The 21,662-nt window shown below is 38.2% G+C and overlaps 1 protein-coding gene across 1 annotated transcript in view; it reads right to left on the reverse strand.

Moving 5' to 3' along the window:
* Positions 1-6,919: 6,919 nt before the first annotated feature.
* Positions 6,920-21,662, reverse strand: part of LOC139764593 (uncharacterized) — a 190,073-nt gene continuing 175,330 nt past the window's right edge. The window contains exons 10-13 of the mRNA XM_071691431.1: positions 20,512-20,650; positions 16,426-16,571; positions 11,433-11,613; positions 6,920-7,662 (exon numbers count right to left, since the gene is read on the reverse strand). Coding sequence (XP_071547532.1) covers positions 7,084-7,662; positions 11,433-11,613; positions 16,426-16,571; positions 20,512-20,650 — 1,045 coding nt within the window. The 3' untranslated portion in view covers positions 6,920-7,083. The remainder of the gene's footprint in view (positions 7,663-11,432; positions 11,614-16,425; positions 16,572-20,511; positions 20,651-21,662) is intronic.

A 21,662-nucleotide genomic window follows, 5' to 3' on the forward strand; every position in this document is an offset into this window, starting at 1 on the left:
CACCTTCCACACATTCTTCAACGCTCCCAGAACCTTCGCCCCCTCCCCACCCTGTGGCTTACTTCCGCTTCCGTGGTTCCACCCACTGCTAAGTACACTCCCTGATATCTAAAACACTCATATGCATACTTATACTTGACTGCCATTTCCTTTGTCAGCAAACAGATGAAGAAAGACCCATCCACTCATATACACACAGACACACAGACACACACACACATATATATATATATATATATATATATATATATATATACATACATGCACATACACATACATATACATATCAACATGTACATATACATATATACATGTACTTATTCATACTTGCTTGCCTTCATCAATTCCCAGCGCCACCCTGCCCCACAGGAAATAGCCTGGGCAACTGTTTAACAGGTACAGTCACATTAAGACAGAAACTTCCTTCCACAATTTCAAAGTTAATAAATATGTGGTGGGAAGGGGAGCACATAGGCATTGAATGCCACATTCACAGGACATCACGCTTTGCTTTCCATCAGGCAAGACAGAAGGAATTATATCCAGCATTTTGTACAGCCATCATCAAAATTTCTCTTATTTTTGCCAATGTATATGGAAGAAGGTTGATCAAATAACAAATGACAGGAATAGAGTTGAAGAGCGTGTGCTGAAATGATGTGGACATGTGAAGTGGATGAATGATGAGTATTTGACAAAGAGAATGTCTCTGAAGTAGAGGTAAAGGAGGAGGTGGAAGATGAAATGATAATGGGCAAATGTTAAGAAAAAGGTTTTGAGTGTTCTGGACTTCAACATGCAGAAGGATGTCAGAGATACACAGGATAAGTGAACAGGAATGATGTGGTCAACTTGCTGTAAATGGATTGATCCAGGGTATATGAAGTAGTTGGGGGAACCATGGAAAGATCCATGGGGCCTGGCTATGGATAGGGGGCTGTATTTTCTGTAAAGTATACTTGACAGCCAAAGTGGAAGTGAGCAAATGAGGCTATTCTTTGCCAGTTCATGCACTAACTCATGCAGAGAATTGAGTGCTGAGCATGTTGAGGTGGACCTGTATTGGAAAGATGTTTGTTTCATTTTGAAGTTATGAGTGTCTGTAGTTACTAGGTAGTTCATAATTGTTCTGAGTGCACTATTTTGTGAGGTTTGCAGCTATATTGTATTTGCTTTAGATAGGGTGGAAGACCAGGAAGGTGAGGCACATTTTGAAGTGGAGTTAATCAATTGTGTGTATAGGCTGTTGAGGATTCTTCTTCTTGTCCAAATCTAGTGCCAGTTCTGAAGGCATTTAGTTTGTGCATTGCTTCTGTGTTGGTGTTATTGGTGTGTGGAGCAAAAATCGTGTATGTCAAACATAATGTACAAAATGGTAGGTATTTTGCTTAAAGGGAGTGACTACCCATTCAAGGCAACTAGAGGCTATGAGGTGGATCCATGTCTGTCTGGGGTTAAAAGAATGATTGTAGATTCATTTGGAGATGCTGCCGTCTTGTTCTGGCTTTGCTCCCATTGTGTCATGTAGTGCTGTATGTCTGTTGTTGTTACTGTTGTCAGGTTTTGTGATGAGATTCCGAGGTCATCCATATTCAAAAGGACCTTCATGTTGAGGTTTAAAGAAATGGCCCAACCCCCCCCCATACACATGTACATACACACGTCCACACACGCAAATATACATACCTACACAGCTTTCCATGGTTTACCCCAGACGCTTCACATGCCTTGATTCAATCCACTGACAGCACGTCAACCCCTGTATACCACATCGCTCCAATTCACTCTATTCCTTGCCCTCCTTTCACCCTCCTGCATGTTCAGGCCCCGATCACACAAAATCCTTTTCACTCCATCTTTCCACCTCCAATTTGGTCTCCCTCTTCTCCTCGTTCCCTCCACCTCCGACACATATATCCTCTTGGTCAATCTTTCCTCACTCATTCTCTCCATGTGCCCAAACCATTTCAAAACACCCTCTTCTGCTCTCTCAACCACGCTCTTTTTATTTCCACACATCTCTCTTACCCTTACGTTACTTACTCGATCAAACCACCCCACACCACACATTGTCCTCAAACATCTCATTTCCAGCACATCCATCCTCCTGCGCACAACTCTATCCATAGCCCACGCCTCGCAACCATACAACATTGTTGGAACTACTATTCCTTCAAACATACCCATTTTTGCTTTCCGGGATAATGTTCTCGACTTCCACACATTTTTCAAGGCTCCCAAAATTTTCGCCCCCTCCCCCACCCTATGATCCACTTCCGCTTCCATGGTTCCATCCGCTGACAGATCCACTCCCAGATATCTAAAACACTTCACTTCCTCCAGCCTCTCACCATTCAAACTCACCTCCCAATTGACTTGACCCTCAACCCTACTGTACCTAATAACCTTGCTCTTATTGACATTTACTCTTAACTTTCTTCTTCCACACACTTTACCAAACTCCGTCACCAGCTTCTGCAGTTTCTCACATGAATCCGCCACCAGCGCTGTATCATCAGCGAACAACAACTGACTCACTTCCCAAGCTCTCTCATCCCCAACAGACTTCATACTTGCCCCTCTTTCCAAAACTCTTGCATTTACCTCCCTAACAACCCCATCCATAAACAAATTAAACAACCATGGAGACATCACACACCCCTGCCGCAAACCTACATTCACTGAGAACCAATCACTTTCCTCTCTTCCCACACGTACACATGCCTTACATCCTCGATAAAAACTTTTCACTGCTTCTAACAACTTGCCTCCCACACCATATATTCTTAATACCTTCCACAGAGCATCTCTATCAACTCTATCATATGCCTTCTCCAGATCCATAAATGCTACATACAAATCCATTTGCTTTTCTAAGTATTTCTCACATACATTCTTCAAAGCAAACACCTGATCCACACATCCTCTACCACTTCTGAAACCACACTGCTCTTCCCCAATCTGATGCTCTGTACATGCCTTCACCCTCTCAATCAATACCCTCCCATATAATTTACCAGGAATACTCAACAAACTTATACCTCTGTAATTTGAGCACTCACTCTTATCCCCTTTGCCTTTGTACAATGGCACTATGCAAGCATTCCGCCAATCCTCAGGCACCTCACCATGAGTCATACATACATTAAATAACCTTACCAACCAGTCAACAATACAGTCACCCCCTTTTTTAATAAATATATATATATATATATATATATATATATATATATATATATATATATATATATATATATATATATATATATATATATATAATTTGTATACCAATACATTATCATCAAGTATAATAATCAAAACAGAAAAAGCAACTTATAGTTTTTCCCATATGTAATCAAGAAAAAATATAAAAATCTTTCAGTCTAAGGCAGTGTTCAATAACACTGGGATATATTCCCAGGGAATATGATGGTCAGGACTTTTCAGCCCTCACAATCTCCAGTGAGGAGGCATTAAACTTCACTCATCTTTCATGAACCACTTAAACTTGATCAAAGCTAATCATTCATTCTCAGGTGTGCTCTCAGACAATCAGCAACCTCCACCAAGCTGACATCACTGACCCGATCACTTGCAGCCTTTTAGACTTTACAATTTGTGAAGTGTGGGCACCAGCCCCTGGTGGTTACAGTTGGTGTGGACAAAGGATTTTTAAAAATAAACTGAGGGGAAGACAGGATAAGGTATGAAAAACAGATAAAAGAAACAAAAATGTTAGCAGGATACTGCCTTAGAGAACTAAGGCTTCTGAGTATTCAAAACCTATGCTTCTCTCCTCTACAGTCAGTCTCAAAAGTATGAGAGTATAACCACATGAAGGAGGAAGGTTTAAGAAAAACTTTTGGATATATCTAAAACCAAAAACTTTTAATGGAGAGTTGGAGATGCACTAGAATATGACTTTCCAGAAGGAGGAAAATGCTAAAGACACCTATTCTGATCTCTCAAAAATTTCAGAGGAAGGGCAAGGCAGAGGCCACCACCTCACATCATGTGCTATACCATGAAGCCCTGCTTGATCCAATAACTCAAGCCTCTTAATCCATGAAGAGAAATTTCTCTCCAAGAGTGGTTTCACAGTCCTAAGGTACATAAATAAATAGTCCCCCTGGTAATCTCTGAAGAAGTCCAAAAAGCTTCAAAGAGATTTAGCTAGGCATAAGGATGATGCTCTCCTGAAAAAGTCTTCTATATGTGGATGTCATTAGGGCTATTTCTGAATCTAATAGTTCATCTTAGCCAAAAAGGCAAGAAGATTCTTGTGTGTGGACATACTGTGCAATTCACTAACTCTTCTTCCTGAGCCCAAGGTTATATGGAAAAGTATTTTAATAAAAAGACATTGCAGAAGTAAAACTGCAAGAAAAACTCTGTTATGTCATCTGATCTAAGTCACAGGAGTGACGTTTCACTTACAGGGTCAGCCCAAGTAGAAATCTGTCTGATAACATCTATAAGTATATACAACTCTTTATTCGTAGGTGCTTCGGACCCTCCTCTGAGAAGCTCCTGCTTACATCAAGTAGCAAGGATGTCACAGCTCCTCTAGAATGAGAAATTCTTTGACTCTACTCCTGGTGATACAATGTTACCAGAGTAGACTCTCCACTTGTGCTATATAACCTTATACATGTGAATTTCAGTAACACCTATTTGTATATACCGTATATATTACAGTATAAGTAAACAATTCATAATAAACTAAATAACAAATGAAGTAAAAGAATAGGAATATCAATCCACGTAAAAACCTTCCTGACAGAAGCAGTAGCATGAAGCACATCTTGACCGCATGTATTCCCTGAGAAATGTATGTTCTATTAGGCTGGCAGAGAATAGGTTGATGACACAAGCTCAATGATGGTTGCTGATTGGCCTAGAATGGACAAGGGAATGATAGAGCAGTAGTAATCACATTTAAGTAGTTCACAAAGATGAATGAAGGATAGTACTTCCTTAATGGAATCATGAAGGTTGGACAGGCCTAACCCACATATTTTCAAGGAATATATCACCTGCTCACAAGACAGACAATGGAGATGAGAAAAGTCAAGAGATGCTCAGTGAGAGCATTGTCCATTGTTATCTATACTGTTGGTGGTGCAGCAACTTTTTGTGGATTTCACATGGCTAAATTCACTTTTATATTGTTCATATCACATCCTTTCTCTAAGGGTAAAATGTTTTTTATGCATTCATAAAAAATTAAGTTGTGCTGTACAGGTGTGGATAGAAAGCTTCATTGGGGGGTTGGAGGGTCGATAAAGCAGAAAATAAATAGTAATTGCCAATACTGATTATTACTAAACCAACTGTGCCTTTGACATTTACCAGCAACAAAATATATTTTGTAACTATAAATCATTTCAAGGTTTATATATTTTTTGTTTGCTCATTGCTACAATTCAGGAAAATACTGGTGATTACAGGGTTACTCAATACTATGTACCTTTATCTAAGACAACAGGTTTAGTAAGTCTCCACAAGTGCAAGAACACTTCCAATATTTTGCTATGAACATTGTTGACTGAGAAAATTGCACTGTACCAAAAAATAAGGTAAAAAAATGCTACATACAAAGGGTGAATTTGTAGCTTTCACAAGCATTTCTTATATACTGAAAAGCACTGTTTGAAACTGGCCTTACTACATATTGCTAGCATTCCTTATATCTCGACTTTTTCTGTGTTTTGGTCTTCATACATGTTTATAAGAATGTATGTTGAAGTTTTACCTTCAGCATTTTCATATGCACTATACACATGAAGCACTGTATGCAAAAGGTGTCATGGCATATTACAGACCGATATGTCTGGGTGAAATACCTCAAAAGCTGGAAAATTCAACAATCCAGCATGGCTCAAGTCCTACCTGTATTACAGTATATAATTCTTAGGTATGGTATCAGGTCATGTTATGGCAAGATACTTGGAAAATATATTTTGTATAAACAGTTACTTACATAAGGAAATTAAAGTATGAATCCCTGGTAGGCTTCTAGGCCTGTCACTGAGGGCCATATCCCCAGATAAGTAGAGTTTACATGGTCTGCTAGCTTGACCAGTCAAAGCTGTGGTGCTTTACCCCACCTGAAACAGGTACCGTTTCACCTACCAACCAGAGGAAGGATGAATAATTGGGTGAGCTGACCACCTACATCAGAAATCGAACCCAGACCAGAGAATTAGTAGTCAGCAAGGCTCACTACAACAAAGTGAAGTACTTACTTACACATGTATTTTATCTTTAAAAAACAAAATCATATATTCCTCACTCATACAATACCAGTAATCCCAATTTCTTAAAAAAAAAAGATATATTTTAGTTAAGATACTGGTGCAGCTTAAATGCCATAAAACTACTCGTGACATTCATTACTTTCAACTTTGCCATAAGCTCTTTAGCAATACGCCCTTTTATTAATGACAAGGATAAAAGTGTTACATATAATGAAATCCTGTGCATAATATGCCACAAGAGCTCACAGATTTCACTTACCAATGGTTACCTATCACATATATACTGGCTGCACCGAAGATGGCCAGTACTACTCTATCTGGTCCTTTATATTACTATAAAAAAAAAGTCTTAGTGATGACCCTAAAGTAGAAAATAAACTATTACACAAATTAATGAACTCACATTTCTCACCAGAAAAATATTACACCTTACAACAATACTAAAAAAAAAAAAAGATACATCCAGTTTACACTACACATAAGGAAGAGGTTTTCTTTAAACTCCTGTCTGTGCAATAAGACAACATTAAATCTGGCTTAGAAATATCTTCCTTTCACTTTATAAAAATTCTTGTAATAGGCTTTCAATACTTTTAATACATTTTTTCAATGACATTTAGGGACATTAAACACTAAATGATTTGTTTTTGGTGTGATGAAGTAAACAAAATATATTATACATCAGTATTTTGGATGAGAGTGATTGTTCCATAGCACAAAGGCGAAGATGAGAGGGAAGGCTGTACTTATCATACAGTTATGATATACTCTTACTCTACATAAACTCTACATACACATTACTTTTGGTTTTCTTGTTGAGTTTTTATAACATAGTTTCTTGTTCTTTTCCCTTAGGTTTCTTCACCACATGTAAGTCCACTTGTAATGGAGCTGATGATTTTAGAATATTTTTATTCACATTTACACATATGATGCCTTTGTTCACATCTTCCTTACTATTAATACTTCCAGTTAGTACAGATCCATTTTCTTTGGCTGGGCTTGTTTTAGCACTTAGAAGCTGCTCTGTTGACTCTGAGAAAGTAAGGTGTTTTTCCTTAGTCTTTCCATTTACTTGGCCATTTTGAGAGACAACAGGGCCATTACTCTTGGGGTTACACTGCATATTTTTCAAATTGATGTCTTTCTTTAAATCATAATTTTCATCATGAAGATCAATAAGTATTTCAACAGGAGTACTTTCAGAAGCATTGTTTTTATTGTTTACTTCTTCTGAATCAGGTCTGACTATAGACAAGCGGGATGGGAAATACGCTGGGTCATCAGGGCTCGATTCATGGACGACTTTTTTCTGATATTGGATTCCTTCTAAAGTTGTGCGAGGCTGTAGCTCAATTGCTTCATCGTAAGATTCTGATGAACCCTGCCCCATGCTCATATCCTGAGAAGTTTTGTTATTTGCATTACGTAACCTATTTTTTCACATGAAAATTGGTTGAAATTAACATGTTTCTAATTTCACAAAGCATAATTCAACGAGTTTTTCAAGAAGTTAAAGATGCAACTACACTAAATACAAGTATATAAAAAGGTCAAAGTACAGGAAAAAATAAGAGTAATGGGTTTACATGTTCAAAAATCAGAAACATAAATGGAAAAGTTACCTAAATGAAGTGATATATATAGAAAACATTGCTCAAGAAAGTCTGTGTAAGTATACAGATTATGTTAAAATGAGTTTATGGTGCCAAAATTCCAGAATGGAAGAAAAATGTATGACATTAAAGAAGTTCATTTACCAAATAAATGGAGTAAATGAAAGTGAAATGAAGAAACTGCTAGTGAAAAAGAAAGTGAGGTGTATAAACAGAGTCTACAGGGAAGGTGTTCCATTGATTTACAGGAGTATGAAGTAAGAAGCAAGAAGTCAAGAGAAGGGTACAAGAACTGAAAGAGGACATAAGAGAGATAGGGTGAAAGAGTAACATAAAAAAGAACAAGAAAATGCTTTGGAAGGTGAAAAGTGTGAGAACAGGAAAATAATCAGGCACTATGGAGAGGGAAACAGATGTAGAAGTGGTAACAGGCAAAGAAAAGGTGAAAGAGAAGTGGAGTAACATAATGGACTGCTCCCAAAACACATGCTTCTCTACATCATCCTATTTGTGGCCTAGTGCATAATCACTAGTAATCACCCACAGTAGGCTGCAGCTCACTCCGTTGACCTCTTTCACATATCCTCTCAACCCCATCTTCAGCACAAGTGCTACTGCTTCCTTAGATCTCGGCCTCTTACCAACTCCTGACTTTACTCTTGGGACAATTCAAACCATTCTTCTCCCTTACCCTTTAGTTTTGTTTCCCTCAGAGCAAGAACAAAAGGGTTACTTTCCTCAAACATACTACCTATCTCACCTATTTCTCCTTTCTTCTCATTTGTTGCACCCACATACATTCAGACACCCCAGCCTGAGCCTTTGAGGTAGATATGTATGTGCTGATATAGTCTGGATATATATATAGAGTGAGTGAGGAGAGGATGACAAAGATACATGTGTCAGAAATGCAGGGATAAGGAGAAGGGGGAACTGGACTGGAGATGGAAGGATGAACTTAATAGGAGTTTGTGGGCTTGAGGCATGAACGTGCATGAAGAAGCAAGGTGTGCACTAGATACAATGAGTTGCAGTGATGTGGTATACAGGGGGCACTATTCCATCAGTGGACTGAACCATGGCAATTGAGGTGGCCATAAGAACTATGAAAAGGTCTCTGGTGCCTTATTGTGGATAGGAGGCTGTGATTTTGATGCATTACACAAGACACCTAGAGTAAGGATGCGAGTGAATGGGGCCATTTCTTAATCTGTTTCTGATGAAAGTGTATGTGTGTTTTATTGGACTGTGCTTGCCTGTGATTACATTGCAACTGAAAACCTTTGATGAGGCTTTATCATTCTCAGTTGATGAAAGGGAGTACATTCTCACTGGGAAAATTTCTCACCCAAAAGAAGTCCATTTCCCTGCTTTTTATTGTAGTACAGTTTCAAAGCTTCAGGAGCCCCATAAAATGGGTCCTGGGATTATTCATATAATGATACACCAATTAACATTATGCTATCACAAACTACTCAGATCAGAAATCATTTTAAGAATGTAAAAAAATCCCATTAATGAGCTTTATCCAAAAAACTCTAAAATCAGTATTACAAATGTCACATTATGCTCATAAACATTCACTGCGTTAATAATAGTTTATATGGTGAAACCTATCAATCCAGTTTAATTGGTGAAAAATCAACATACAAAATTATGATGAAAATCACACAAAGTACCTAATATGTTCCTTACTGGACCCCTTCAAAAATGTAAAGGTTTGATACAAGTCTTCCCTTGGTGCCTTTTAAGCCCCTTATTTTAGCACCTTTTGAAACTGATACTGTACCATCCATCAGTTCTTTTCTGTCTCTTTCTTTCCTTTCCTCAATACCTAAGAATAAGCAGAGCCTATCACAAGCCACCTTGTATGGTGGCTCACTAATAGTAAGCCAATCAGAGTGAAATTCTGTGTTTCCATTAAGTTCTGTATCTGTACACCAACAACACTTCCTTTACATATACCACTGCCCCTTCCCTCACATGCTACACAGTTTCCTTCCCCATGTATATCAGTCATGCCACAGTGATCATCATATTGACTGCAGGGTTCAACACAGATGCTCAGTAGTTTAAAACACAGCAGCAGACATAAACTGATGTTTTATGGAAAACTGAAGCCAATTTATATTGATATTCTACATTCTTCCATCTGTTCAAATTTCCTACTGAAGTTTGATTCCACCTTTAGTCTTATATGCCATTAGCAACTTCACAGTACAGCTGGAAAAAAAAAATCATTCTTCACAATAAAAGAAACTACTTCCTTGTTGAAGACTGTACATTATAGATGAAAATATGGTTAGTTCTAATGTATTCATGCAACTAATGTTTTGTGTGTGTAAAAGACATGTAAATATGTAAATAATGCTTATAAGAACATAAGAAGATGCAAAAAATATGTAAATGATACATTCTGGATGTGTAAATTTACACATGGGAAAGAAGCATACAATAAGTAGTTTCAGTGTACGTAAAATAAAATTGCACACACAGTACTTACATTAACAGCACACTCAATCTGGATGTCTCCTGGGAAAGCTCAGTGTGGGGAACTTTCTACATTCTGCTCAAATAGTTCAAGTTTGTGATAGTACTGTGTATATAGGTTCATTATATTATATGTAATCCCAGGACCCCTTTTATAGGGCTCCTCCAGATATGAGGCTGTGCTACAATCAAAAAGCAAGAGAAGGGATTTCTTTTGAGTGAGAAGTTTTCCCACTAAGAATGTACTCCCTTTGCTTACATCAGCTTACATGCGTAGGTAAACAGACTCTATGGTTGATACATGGATGAACAAAATTCAATCCTAACAAATGTAAGGTAATGAAGATGGATAAAGTGAAAGAAGGCCTCAATGTAATTAACATCCTGCAGGAAGTAAGCTTCAGGATTCTGTGTAAAAGAAGGACATGTGAGTCAGTGTTGTCCTTGGCCTGTCATCTCAGTCTCACATTAGGAGAATAGTAGAGCAGACCAACTTTCTTTTGCCAAATATCAGAATAGCTATCAAGTATATGGATAAGGAAATATTTAGAAAGCTGTTCACATCCTACATAAGGCCAAATATGCTTCTCAAGTTTGGTCACTGCCGCCACAGAAGCACATACGAACTAACACAAAAAGTCCAGAGGAGGGCAACAAAGGTGCCACTAGAATTAAGAAAGCTATGTTCCAGGGAAATGCGACAGAAGAATTAGGGGAACTTGATCACAACCTTTGAGTATTTGAATCAAATGAATGACATGGATTTTGAAAAGTTCTTCAAGATTTATAGGTATAGAGCAACCACAGGACATAACGTGAAATTAGGCAAGAAACTTGTTAAAAATATAAGTAAAGAAGTAATCCTGCAGTACAAGAGTGTTGGATGAATGGAACAGATAACTAAGGCCATGGTTAATGCAGAGAGAATACATATATTTAAGAAAATGTTCATGAGATGGGGTTCCATGAATAGTACAAATAGATAATCACACACACACACACACGTTGTAAAAGCAACATGAGGAAAAAGCTACAATCCACGAGTCAATTAAAGAAGTTTTCTTACTTTTGACTGTTGCCTGGACCCATAGGACGGGGTGAGAGTAGGTGTTGGGGAAGGAGAGGGCGTGCGTGGGCGAGAGCCTGGTCCATCACCTCCACTTGATTTTGGCATCTGAGGAGAAGGTGTCTGTCGATCACGCCGCTCTGCTTGGGAGTGAATTGAGTGCAGTGATGTCCTGCCACGGCTTCCCAGTGAGCAGAGGGAAAGTTAATGTAGGTTAGAATAGCAGGAGAGCGTATAAGGAAATGCTAAAAGAGGTACCAAACAAACCAACCAACACCACACGATGGATTAGCTTTATTAAAATGACTGGTTTGTGAAACAGTTAGTTAAATAAGTAAAGTTATAAACATCAAAGTCACAGTGTAGAGACTGCTAGCTTACACTCTTTTGTTAGTACCTGACAGCATAAATCTGAAAATGATTAATGACTAGCAATGTAGGGTTGGAGGGTGGTTTGCAGCTAATTTGATTAGAGATCAGAGGTGTTAGTGGTGTTAATGGTTTGCAATAAATGATCTTGGACATCAAGAAAGCTGCTTAACTTCTTTTGAGAATGGCTTTGTTTAAATGACAGTTAATGACTACCTTTACTGTTTAGAGAATGGTAGATATCCTCTTACATGCCCTCCTTCCACCACCCAAAAACCAGTGCTGATAATCTCATAAATACATCACTGCAACCTGACACTACACAAGCAAAAGCAAACATGCATCATGCAACTAGAACATCAGCTTGCCAAAAACAAAATAACTTAATCCCACAGAAATCCACCAACACCTTCCTAATCCCTGATACACATGAAACCAACTTGCACTCTCCTGTAACTATGACTGAAAACCATTTCTGCTTAACAAAACACCTAATATACTAGATATTATGCAAGAAACACACTAGATGTTTGCTCCCCAAATAACAAATATTAATACCAAAGCAATAAACAAACTAAACACCCACAAAACACTTACCAATACCAGTTTCAGACAAGGAAAAAAAATAATGTGTATCCTCTACAATCTGATCATTCATTCCATCCTAAACTTATGCCTTATCAGCCTAGTCTCCCAACCTTTCAAAGGCAAAAACCACATAGAGCCACATGAAAGAGAAAACTGTGAACTATCACTGGTTACATAGCAATCACAAACATTCAATACCTGAATGAAGCTAATTACTTCTAATCCAATTCCACATCAATATCTTCAGCATGAACTTCTTTATAATTTTTCTTTCTTTCAAACTATTCGCCATTTCCCACATTAGTAAGTAGCGTTCAGAACAGAGGACTAGGCCTTTGAGGGAATATCCTTACTTGGCCCCCTTCTCTGTTCCTTCTTTTGGGAAAAAACAAAAAAAACAACATAATTACGTTATATTATAGAATCATATTATTTATGCATTTTTTGCTTTGTCGCTGTCTGCCGCGTTAGTGAGGTAGCGCAAGGAAACAGACGAAAGAATGGCCCAACCCACCCACATACACATGTATATACATACACGTCCACACACGCAAATATACATACCTATACATCTCAACGTATACATATATATACACACACAGACATATACATATATACACATGTACCTAATTCATACTGTCTGCCTTTATTCATTATAATCATATTAAGTTAATCAATTCCCACCTAAACTGCCTCCAATCCATCTATCATTACAGATCTCCCACGAACCCTAGTATATATTACACTGAAAAAAAAAACAAGCTAACTGTGGTGACTTAAAACAAGCATCAGTGCCTTTTTATATTCACAATCACTTTAAAGGTGGTGCCTGAAAATTACCAATTATCCAGTGAAGAATAAGGCACTTACTTGTTTTCCTAACTTGACCTTGAAGTTTACAAATACGACACTATGATTAACTTCCAAAAGACTCAAATGCCTGAAAATTGCATTTTCCTAAAATAATTGCAAATTCTATCAATAATCAATTTCCAATTCACCCACCTAAAATAGATAAGAATGATTAAATACCAAGTTTATGTATTTTGCAAATATGTAGACGCAATACACACTCTGTCTAAAATTTACCATATAGCCTTACATATTGATAAAAAAGGTGTTCATGGACTCTGCCTACTTGAGGCAACCTCACCTTTGGTGAGGTTGTCTTTCTGGGGGTACTCTTATCAAAGAACACCTTTGGAATTTGCATTTCCCTGCTACTGAAAGTAGTGCGGCCTTGGGCTGCAAGACCCTATAAAAAGATCTTGGGTAACACCAGCACTCTCACTGAAATTGGTCCTGGGGTAATTATGAAAAAATATGTATTGATGTGAAACCCTGCAGTTGAGGAAATGCTCTTAAAAATGACAAAAGAGGCATAGGGTAAATTTGAATGTCACAAACCAAGGAAAAAAAATGATTCAGATATGTCCAAATTACATAGTGACATGGTTAAGCAACTACATTCTCAACCCAATCTTAAACTCCACTACACCAACCAGAAACACATTTCAAACTACACTCTCCATACACATTCAAGTTACATTTCCTTCTATGTGCTCTCAATATCACCCGACCCCTCCAGCAGTACAAACATCAATCAACATGTCACAAGACCTTCATGCTCAAGAAGCAATTTTTTCACCAAAGACATAGAACACCTACTCCTAAATTGTTCTGCACTCATCACTACATTGTTCTGCACTCACCACAGACATATCACCACCACACTACTTGACCTGTGGTCCTAATTAGCGGATGTGGCTAGCTCTCTGAGTGCTGAGGAAGCCCCAGAGGAGATTTAGGAGGAGAGATACATAAATGTGTAAGAAATACAATTCATGAAGTCTTGAAAATGAAATAAATATATTTGAGTTGCAAATGTTCCTTGGACATTTGATATGAGCAGATACTGGAACTTGCACTCCATCACTAGACAATTGTGCTAAGGTGCTGAAGTATGAAGCTGGCTGCTCTTTCAATTAGCTGGGAGCCAAGGTCAGGTAGAAACTGAAGAATATTCTTGCTCCCTGGTCCCAGAATCTTCAAACCAATAGCAACCAAAAAGGTACTGTACTGTGTTAGAAATACATATGGATAGTTTCATGTATCCAATCATGCATAGGAATTTGCTTCTCCTTAAACAAGTTGGTCACAAACTGCCATCTAGAAGAAAGCCATTCTCTACCCAAACTAAGCCAATGATAAGGGTAGTACAGTTATTTACAAATAACAATGAACCTACCAAGGCAGGAACTGCTAATTTCTGCCTCATGTGCCAGACATTTAAAAACTATTTGCATGAGACTATTCAATGATAACAAAATCACTTTTTTGGCTCAACACATGTCTATTACACTTGAATTTAAATGTAAATACACACTTCAATACACAGAAACGTAATCAATCAAAGATAAGGGCAGTGTTATCAAACTCAATAATGACAGCACTGAAATTTACATCAGTATCTTGGTGAATGAGAAGAGCAAGACGTCAGCAGTAACTGGTCATTAAGATGTATAGATGTCAGTGGTAATTAGTCATTAGGATGTGTAAATATGTCTCCAGACAGCAAAGAGAGCCAAATGAGTGCTCAGCAGTGGCCATGGTCAGTAGAGTGTGAAGAATGACATAAATGTTCAGGATAGTCCAATGGTCATGGCAACAGCACTGGGAAAGGTGGAGGGCACTGGGAGCTAGATATGTTGAGGCAGATATCTAACATGTTGACAGTTCATGTGGATGATGCAAGGGGCCTATGTTCATCTTTGATACTATATCAAATAGTAGCAGTCAATGAAGCATGTGAGGAAATACTGAACCTACAAACAGGGTAGGGGCTTACAGAATCTGTCAAGTGACCAAATAAAAATAAGATGGTTGATAGAAGGTAAGTAAACGCTAGTCATCAGCGGTCCCTAGAGCTGGATACCTGTGTCTGTGGTCCCAAGAAATGGACACCTGTGTTTATAATTTTTTCTTATGACAATACACTGTATACTCACTGCATATTGACAAGATCTATTTACATAGACATGTGCATTTACGTATCATTTAAATCAATATGATTTTCATGAGAAAAGTCACAAAAATTAAGATAAGCATCGAAAATAACTAGATGCAGAAATCAATAATGCATATGCCTCATTATGGTGCTGGCTTATTCAATGTCCCTAGCTACCAAGTTACCCTGCATTGTTAGTCAGGCTTTACATAATGCTGGGAAAGAACAGAGAAAGAAATGCTGTAGCAAAAGAACAACAACTTACCATATATGTGTTGTACAACTAAGTAAAACATGTTTACGGAGCATAGCAAAAGTCACCCATGAGGTAAGAATGATTTTACTTATTTGAGATTGTCTTTATCCAAACTAAAGGTATCCTCACCTCCCAGCTCCATTATGTTTCATCCCTAAAGAGTTCAGTATACAAAAACTGTGCCAGAAATACATGGCCGTGATGTGATGTTCCGAAGTAGGGGCCAGAGGTATATGATCATTAAAATGTTGCATGGACACCAGCAAAGGCCATTTATCAAACACTAGTTATAAGCTATTGAAAAACATATTTGAAAGAATGCAAGATATGGAGTTAAAAGGAGAGTGCATGATAGTATAATTAAAGGGATTGGTGAGAAAGGAAGACCACCTGTGACATGGATAAATAGAGTGGAAGAATACTGGAGGGAGAGGAATGGTGGAAGAATGGGTGGAATGGTGTATGCGAGGGAGGCACGTAAGGTGAGGCATGAGTGGAAACTTTTGCCATGGACTCCACCTGGATGTGAGTTCCCGGAGGGACTGGGCATCGGAGATATAGACAGAGAAACATAAGAGCAGTTGCCACAGAATAGGGTCTTCTTGATGGGGCAGCACTGTAATGGACTAAATTTTGATCATTCTTATAAAATGTAAAAAAGAAATTTCAAGGCAAAATTTTTTGTATTATCATGTAACATTAACAAAGTCCATTCTAACAAAAGCCCATCCTTGTAAGAGCAATGCTTATACAGAACTCTTCTCATAGAATACCTGGTGTAGGTCTTTGTGTGGGACACAAGTGTGGAATGAGATGTCATCACCAAAGGGTCACCCTTGTACCAGCGGTTGTATAGCTTCCTTAGTTCCTGACGAACTTCCCCATTCATTAGACAGTAGAGTACTGCCACAAAGAAACCCTGTGGAAAAACATATGGCTGTTACAAATAAGATTTTAGATATAAAGTGTTACAGTTATTTCCCCTTTCCCAATAATTGTTTGTTATCTATCATAATTTGTTCAGTTGTCTGAGTTAAGGTATATAATATAGTCTTTTGAGAAGTTTGATTGCTGTATGTTAAAATGTGAAATTTTGTTTGTGTATAAATTAATAGTATGTATCTTTACTGTTCTTACAATTTATGGAAGACAAAAAAAAGAAAGATATAAGAGAAGTTAATAGAAAGCACTTGTATACAACACTTGTGTGGCTGTTGTTCAACGCTTCTCTGGTAAATCTATAAGGTTATCTGTATACATCTTGGTGATTTCTAAGAATCATGTTGTAAACTGAGGCCAGTATATTTGTCTACAACTGACCAAATAAAACAGATAGAGCGAGATCATTGTATTTGGCGCATATTTTATTACATATATGTTCAGAAAGCACAGTTATGTTTGCTGATGTAAATATATTTTGATTTCTTATAGACCTGTGCTTGGTATTTAACCAGAGTTGGATGGAAAAGGATATATATATTACAGCATGATATCGAAGTTGTAAATGCGAAACCCATTAAGCAACACCCATACAGAGTGAATCCTAAGGTGAGGGAGATAACGAGAAGAGTACAGTATATGCTTGGCAATTATCTATTTGAAAAAGTAACAGTTCTTGGAATTTACCTTGTGTGTTTATAACTAAACCTGATGGTATTTCCTATAGATTTTGTATTGATTTCAGAGAGGTAAATAAGGTCACTATAGCTGACTTGTATCCTATTCTGAGAGTGGGATGTTTGTATTGATCAGACAGAAGATGCTAAATTTGTAACTAAATTAGATTTATTGAAAGGGTGTTGGAAAGTACTTCTAACTGAAAGGCAAAAGAAATTTCTGCATTTATAACTATGGATGGTTTGCATCAATATAAAGTGCTACCCTTTGGTAAGAAAAACAGAGTTAGTAATTTCCAAAGATAAGTAAATCAAAAGTTGTGTGATGTTAAAGATTGTTCTGTGTATATGGATGATATTGTACTGTATTCAAAAACTTGGGAAGAATTTGTATGTAATGAGGGAAGCGTTAAACAGGTTGGACAAAGCAAATTTAACTGTGAACCTTGTGAAGAGTGAATTTGCTAGAGCAACCGTAGAATATCTAGGTTATGTTGTTGGTCAGGGAAGTGTCAAACCAATTAATGCTGAGGTGGAGAGTACTGCACGATTTCCAGCACCTAAAAATAGAAAATAATTACTAAGATTTCTGGGCATGGCCAGATATCATTGTAGGTTTTGCAAGAGCTTTTTCAATCACTGCTTTACAATCAAACAACTTATTGTCAAGGAAAGTCAAATGTAAGCGGGTGGAGTGATCAATGTGATGAGGCCTTTAAGAAATTGAAACATATATATATATATATATATATATATATATATATATATATATATATATATAGCGTGGGCTATGGATAGAGTTGTGCGCAGGAGGATGGATGTGCTGGAAATGAGATGTTTGAGGACAATGTGTGGTGTGAGGTGGTTTGATCGAGTGAGTAACGTAAGGGTAAGAGAGATGTGTGGAAATAAAAAGAGTGTGGTTGAGAGAGCAGAAGAGGGTGTTTTGAAGTGGTTTGGGCACATGGAGAGGATGAGTGAGGAAAGATTGACCAAGAGGATATATGTGTCGGAGGTGGAGGGAGCAAGGAGAAGAGGGAGACCAAATTGGAGGTGGAAAGATGGAGTGAAAAAAGATTTTGTGTGATCGGGGCCTGAACATGCAGGAGGGTGAAAGGAGGGCAAGGAATAGAGTGAATTGGAGCGATGTGGTATACCGGGGTTGACGTGCTGTCAGTGGATTGAATCAAGGCATGTGAAGCGTCTGGGGTAAACCATGGAAAGCTGTGGAGGTATGTATATTTGCGTGTGTAGACGTATGTGTATACATGTGTATGGGAGGGGGTTGGGCCATTTCTTTCGTCTGTTTCCTTGCGCTACCTCGCAAACGCGGGAGACAGCGACAAAGTATAAAAAAAGAAAAAAAAAAAAAAAATATATATATATATATATATATATATATATATATATATATATATATAATATATATATATATCAAGCGGCCATCAGCTGTCAGGTGATGTTAGCCAGATGGTAAGGGAATCTGTCTAGCCCAAATCTCTGTTAACAAAAGCCATTATTTCAGAGTTCTGGTATAATAGACATATGGGCTGATTATACACCCTTAAAGAAAGAATGGGATTGCAACAATAGCAACACACCCAAATTCACACTTAACAAGCACATATCCAACAGGTAAATGGTCACATGACTTCACCAAATGGACTTGCAATCCATGCTTTCATAACATGTCGTCCCAGAGTCAATGTGGGACTTCACCTAACACAATCCCAACTCGTCGTGTCACACGACTTGGTCCTAAACTCCACAGGAACTTCAGCCAACATGCTGGACATTTAATGGGGCCCACATCCTCAAGACCTTTCTACTTTGGGACCATGTTAACATGTAATGTCAAGCTCTGTACACATACACTCCAAGAGGTCTGGTAAATATCTACCATTTTAACTATTATCAATTAATTGCAGTGCTGTTTAAAGCACAGTCTCTGTAAAAAAAAAAAATCTAGAGAAATCAATAAAAAGAAAAAACTCTATTCTACACCAGCAACCACAATATCGTAGCCACACCACACCACTTCTCTAATACCAACCGTGTGTCTCAAAAGACATACACATTGCTGTAAAGACAGCCCTAACAAAAGAGCCATGCTCTTGCAGGCACCCACACAGAACTGCAGCTAATGACAGTGCCACTGTCAGAACTGAGACCACAATAGTACTATCCACTGTCACTGTTGTTAAATCACATCCAACACGCCAGTGCCCAAACCACAGCCGTAGGGCTACACTTAGAAGCACGGCTGTTACTGTTCTACAACCAATCCCCAATTATCCTACCAACAACCAAAGATTACTCGTACTGCCACAACCCAATAAACTGGGTTATTGAAAAAAAAAAAAAAAGATCACCATATGCACAGTGTTGTCATCAAAACTGCCAGAGTCACTTTTGCTGTCTGCAACCACCCCGCCATCCCCCATAATGCCATAATCGTGATGTCAGTCAGTCATTATCATTGTTGTTAACATTACCATTACTTTTATCGTTATTATCATATTATCATTTTTCATCCCTGTGATATGAGAGGGAGCGAAGCTGCAGGATCTGAAAATTCTATTCGCCAGTATCAATTTCTAAAAGGGTTCAATATTTACGTTTTTCCTCTATGGCTCAAGCCATCTGTTCCTGACACTATTTCTCTGACGCAGAAAAAAACACACACACATGAAAGAATAATGAATATCACTGTGGTCATTATCATGATCATTATAAGTTTCATCTACCTATATGAGTATTGCCGAAATCACACTGTAAGGTCCACAACCCAAGGTGTTGTAAACACAACCAGAATACTATAACCATACCCTGAGTATCATGGCCACTTCCATTGGGCCAAATTCTCAATGTCACAATCATAATCGATTGCATGTTATACCCAGTGTCACCTTCAGAAACTACGGCCATACCCTCATTTCTACAGCCTCACCTTCAGCGTTACAGATACAACTTCAGAACTTTAGCAACACTTTCATTACTATATGGCCAACGTATAGTACTACATGGCCACATTTTCAGTACTATATCTACACCGTCGGAGCTATAACTTCATTGCTAACAAATCTACAGTTATACCCATACCTACAGTGCTAAGCTAACAGAAGAAAAGGAATACAAATTCTGAACCACAACTGTTGGAGTTTAATATGCAGTGCCTGTAATTTTATCAACGCTATCTTTCTGAAAGAAAATGTGGATGATGAAGAGGGAGCCATAACTGACCTGGAAAGACGCGAAGACCTGGTCGAGGAAGAGCCACACGATCTCGACGTAGGCGTTAGTTGAGGTGGAGAGGCCCCAGAGCATGAAGTAATGGACACCGAACAGCGGGACCAACACCAGCGTTGACTTGCCCAGCTTCCTGCACACATGTGGGGGAGGAAAGCATGCCAGATTAAGATTGCATTAATTGATGTGGGTAATTATACCTTGCCTCCCTGCTCTCCTACACACACACACACACACACATTAAATGCACTGCATATTTCCTAAAAAAAAAAAAAAAAGAAACCTCAGTGGTCTTTTAATTCTGTGGAACATCATAAATCATGATCAGTGGAAGACTGTACTTATCCATGTCAGTGGCAATCACTTTTGGGTGACTTTCATACACCCTGCATAATGAACATAAAGTTGAATGAACAAATAAGCCATTTTAACCTAACGTAGTTTATTTCACAGTACTTTGGTAATATAGGTTGTAGCTTTGTGAGATATGCATTTGATAGGGAAATGCAGTTTCGATTTTGAGAGATCCAGAAAATCACAAATGTTCATAAACTTAAAAGAAATATACCTCTGAAGGATATTAGATTAGCTTACTTTACTTCAGAAGCTTAAAAGCGTGCAATTGTGTGTTCCCCGACTTATGACGGTTCGACTTACGATTTTTCGACTCTACGATGGTGCGACTGCGATACGCATTCATGAGAGAGTGTACTTCGAATTTTGATCTCTTTCCGTGGCTTGCGATATACGGTACGACACTCTCTCGTGATGCTACGCAGCGGCAGCGAGCCGCAGCTTCCAGTCAGCCACTCAATCGCGAGTGTAAACAACCTTTACAGATTACTATCTTGCCAGCGGTTTTTTTTTTATTTTTATTTTGTGTTTAGTGTTTTTGCATCCCATCATATTTATGAAACGCCCATCTGTGTCTCTCCTGCCTCTGATGAATGAAGAAGAGGAAGGCAATTACTCTTGAGGTGAAATTAAAGATAACTGCCCAGCACGAAGGCGGTAAGCCAGTAAAGGCCATCGCACGATGAGTTAGCACTGTGGCAATCGACGATATCGACCATCTTACAGGATAAGAAGCGAATCAGAGATGCAGTGAAATCATCGGCATCGGTTAAATTCACTGTCATCACGAA

Source organism: Panulirus ornatus, chromosome 50, assembly GCF_036320965.1.
Source record: "Panulirus ornatus isolate Po-2019 chromosome 50, ASM3632096v1, whole genome shotgun sequence".
Lineage (NCBI taxonomy): Eukaryota > Metazoa > Arthropoda > Malacostraca > Decapoda > Palinuridae > Panulirus > Panulirus ornatus.